Source organism: Dermochelys coriacea, chromosome 1, assembly GCF_009764565.3.
Source record: "Dermochelys coriacea isolate rDerCor1 chromosome 1, rDerCor1.pri.v4, whole genome shotgun sequence".
Taxonomy (NCBI): Eukaryota; Metazoa; Chordata; order Testudines; family Dermochelyidae; genus Dermochelys; species Dermochelys coriacea.
The window spans coordinates 2339366-2343619 of NC_050068.2; the positions used below are offsets into that span (position 1 = coordinate 2339366).

Consider the following 4254-nt stretch of genomic DNA (forward strand, 5'->3'; position numbering starts at 1 on the left):
CAAAAGAAACTTGCATTAACTTTTTGTGCAACAGAAAAAAGTCCACACCCATCAGAGATGTATCTATATCAACCTAATCCCAGGGTAGACAGCGTGAGGTCAACGGAAGAATACTTCAATCAACCTAGCTACCACCCCTTGGGGATGTGGATGAACTATGCTAATGGGAGAACCCCTGCTGGCATTATGAGTACTGTTTACACAGAAGTGCTACAGCAGAGCTACTGTAGCGTTTTAAATGTAGACAAGCCTTCAAGCAGATCTTCCAGAAAAGCATCCTGTCTGGATCTGCTGGCATGCGGAGTTGAAGAATCCACCACTTCCTTTCGCAGTGTGTTCCAATTTTAATCATCCTCAGTGCTAAAAATTTGGCCCTTATTTCCAGCTGGAATTTGTCCGGCTTCAGCTTCCAGCCATTGGGTCTTGCTCTGCCGTTCGTGGCTAGATTACAGAGCCCGTTAGTACCCACAGTTTTCTCCCCATGAAAGTCTCTGTTTGATTGTATTTTTCATAAGATAAGTGGATGTAGATCTTTAACTCTCTCTCGCTCTCTGAGGCATTTTCTCCAGTCTCCAATCATTTGTGTGGCTCTTTTCTGAACCCTCTCCAAGTTTTCAACATCCTTTTTGAAATGTGGACCCCAGAATTGGACGCAGACATTTTAACCAATGACACGTGCAGAGGTAAAGTGGTTCCCAGGTTTCCAACTCACACCTACCCTCTGTATGCATCCACGGATTGCATCAGTCCTTTTGTCCTCAGCATCACACAGGAAGCTCATGATGAGTTGGCTGTCCACGATGACCCCTGAATCCTTTTCAGGGTCCCTGCGCTCCATAATACAGTGCCAAAGTCTGTCAGTCAGGCCCTGCATTCCCTGTTCCAAGAGGATCACTTTGCATTTGACTGTATTAAAACATTTTGCTTCCATGGGCCCAGCTCACCAAACACTCCAGATCAATCAGTATGCCTGCCCTGGGCTCCTCATTGTAAGCACTCTGTCAATCTTTGAATCATCTGCAAATTTTATCTGCAGTGATTTTCCATTTTCTTCCACATAATTGATGAATATTTTGAATAGTATTAGACCAAGAAATTATATCTGCAGAATCCCACTAAAAACAACCCCATTCACTGACAATAGCCCATTGACAACTGCTTTCTGAGATCTCTCAATTAGCCAGTTTTTAGTTCCTTTTACACGTGCACTACTGATATTGAATAGTGTTCATATTTTAATCTGAATATTTTCCCCTACTAAATCAAATGTCTCAGAGAAATCAAAGGTTATTGCATCTGCGTGGTTCCCTTTATCAACCAAACATGAACTCTCATAAAAGGATGAAATCAGCAGTATTTGAGAAGATTTGTTTTCCATAAACCATGTTGCTGACTGGCATTAATTATATTCCTACGCTATTTTTTAACTACTCCAATACCAGCTTTTCCATTGTTTCTTAACCTTCTCAAATATTTTTTTTAAATGTTCCCTTCATATTTTAATTGTTTACATTTAATACAGAAGTGTCCTGTGTTTGTCTTTCTTTGTTGTTTTTGTTTTGGTTCTGCTGCTCTTTGATTGCATAATCATTCAGAATGAGATTTGTGATTCATCGTTCAGTTCATAACTCTAAGGTTCTCCTGTAGATGTGGTGCATGTAGTGTCTCATATTAACATTATGTCTCTATCCAGGCATTTGTCCTGTGACCATCATCCTAGACCCTGGGCACATAAAGGAAGTCAAGGGGATGTATGGTATATGGAGGATTTCTCCCCATGTCAGATTCTAACACAACTGAATTCACCAACCCCTCCACATTCATCCTTCTGGACACTGCCGATATCTGGATCTCCATCCCCTTCTGCACCATGTATGCCATAGCCATTTTGGGGAACGTCACCATCCTGTTCACTGTGAAGACGGAGCCGAGCCTCCGTGGGCCCATGTACTATTTCCTCTGCATGCTGGCTGTCACCGACCTGGTCCTGTCCACATCTACCCTGCCAAAAATGTTGGCAATCTTCTGGTTCAATTCCAAGGAGATCAGTTTCAGTGCCTGCCTCACCCAGATGTACTTCATTCACTGCTTCGTAGTGATGGAGTCTGGGATCTTCGTGGCCATGGCTTTGGATCGCTATGTGGCCATCTGCCATCCCCTGAGACATTCCACCATCCTGACAAACCATGTGGTGGCTAAGATTGGCCTGGCCGTGGGGCTGCGTGGAGGCATGCTCATACTACCCTATCCCTTCTTGGCGAGGCAATGGCCATATTGCAGAACCAACATCATCCCCCACTTGTACTGTGAGCACATAGCCGTGGTAAAGCTGGCCTGTGCTGACATCCACATCAGTAGTTACTATGGCCTCTTCGTCGCATTTTTGATAACCGGTTTAGATGTATTTTGTATCTCCATGTCCTATACCCAGATCCTCAGGGCCATCTTCAGCCTCCCCACAAAGGACACCTGGCTGAAGACTTTTGGGACCTGCAGCTCCCACCTCTGTGTCATCTTAATCTTTTACATCCCATCTCTCTTCTCCTTCCTAATGCACCAGTTTGGGCACAATTTGGCCCTGCATTTCCACATTCTCATTGCCAATCTGTACCTCCTCGTGCCCCCCATGCTAAACCCCATCATCTACGGGGTGAGCACGAAACAGATCCGGGACAGGCTGTTCCAGCTCTTTACTCATAAACGGACTTAAAGATTTTTCTGCTTGTGCTATGACTCTCAGACTGAGCTCCACTGACTGGTGACATGGTGGCAGACCCTCTTCCCTGAATCACTGACTGGACAGTCAAAGAGAAATTAAATCCTTTCCTGACCTTACTGTGCTCTGTCAGCATGACAAACTGAAGAATTTGTCTATGTGCAACTCATAGGGTTTCCACCTTATAACTGCTGGTAAGTGGAATATTGAGACCCCGCCCCCTAACCTACCTCTTCCACCAAGTTCCCCCCCGCCCCACTTCCTCCCTCAGTGCCCCTCCATCTGAGCCACCTAGTCCATCAAGGCCCAGGGACCCACTCCTCTTCTCCCCTGTCACTCTGGATCATCTCCACCTCCCTCCACACCCAGGCTTGGCTCCCTCTGAGACAGGCACTCCTGCAGCCAGACAAAGAACCTTCCTGCAGTTAGGAGACAGCCCAGGATGATTAGGGGTGGCACGAGTTAATGACCCAAGGCCTCCCTCACACTGCAGTAACTGGACACTACCAGATCCCTTTTTTGACCAGACTTTCTGGTTCAAAACTGGGTACATGGCAACCCTAAATGACACCCAGACATAGAAGCCAAAAACCTGACTGTCTGGGTTAAACCCAGATGGGTGGAAACTATGTTAACTCATGTTTGATTGAATGAACCCTCTTTATCCTTGTGTCTTTGGGCTTTTCCTGTACTCTTCACTCAAACAACTTGTGCAAAGGGGCAGGAGGCTGGGATGGAGGCATCTGTTGATATACAGGTTGGTCATTTAAGACTCTCAGCACCTAACCAGATCTTGCCAGAACCGAAGAAGAGAGTAACTGCATTCTAGATAAAAGCCAGTTTTCTCCAGCATCTCTGCAGAGGGGTGGGCGTGGAAGGAATGGAACCTCCCCAGAAAAGGGAACAGAGAGAGGAGGGATTGGGCCAGCCCTTTAAAAACACAGAGACTGGGTGAGCCAGAAGAAGCTGGGGCAGGAGAGAGGCACAAGGGTAGCAGAGGGGACTCTTTGGTTGCAGGGCTCTGGCTGCAGTACAGAGACAGGCTCCATCTGAAGGAGAAGCCAGGAGTTCCCGGAGGTGGCCCCTGGACACCCCAGAATGGCTCTGACTAAATCCCAAAGAATGCTCCAAAGAACGCTCCAGGGTGGTGAAGGGACAGATACAGGAAATGGCATGCAGATGTCCTATTCTGTTTAACTAGATCTGGGTATCTCTTGTGCTTTTTCAAGTAGAGGAATTGTTTTAGCAACCCCTTTTGGAAGGCCTGGGTGTGTTTGCTTTAACGATCCTGTGCCCTGAAAGAGAGAAACTGGAAACAGAGTGTGCCCAAGTGGGAGCTCTGGGAAGGGTGTGCTGAAGCAAGTGGAGAGTCTGGGGGAGTTGAGCCAAAACTAGTCTCAGGACCTTGGTGCGCAGGTCTCAGTTCCCAGAGGGAGGTGCCAAAGGGGAAGCTGCACCCCGAGAGTGGGCCTAGAAGCCCAGAGCCAGAGGCAGGGCCTGAACACTGCTTTGACTCCAGTGTGGGAGACCCAAACACA

The 4254-nt window shown here is 47.0% G+C and overlaps 1 protein-coding gene across 1 annotated transcript; it reads left to right on the plus strand.

The window, feature by feature from the left end:
- Positions 1 to 1774: 1774 nt before the first annotated feature.
- LOC119849771 (olfactory receptor 52N4-like) lies at positions 1775 to 2710 on the plus strand. Its single transcript, XM_038386973.1, has one exon. It carries the CDS (start codon positions 1778 to 1780, stop codon positions 2708 to 2710), a length of 933 nt encoding a protein of 310 aa, XP_038242901.1. The 5' UTR covers positions 1775 to 1777.
- The last annotated feature ends 1544 nt before the right edge of the window (positions 2711 to 4254 follow it).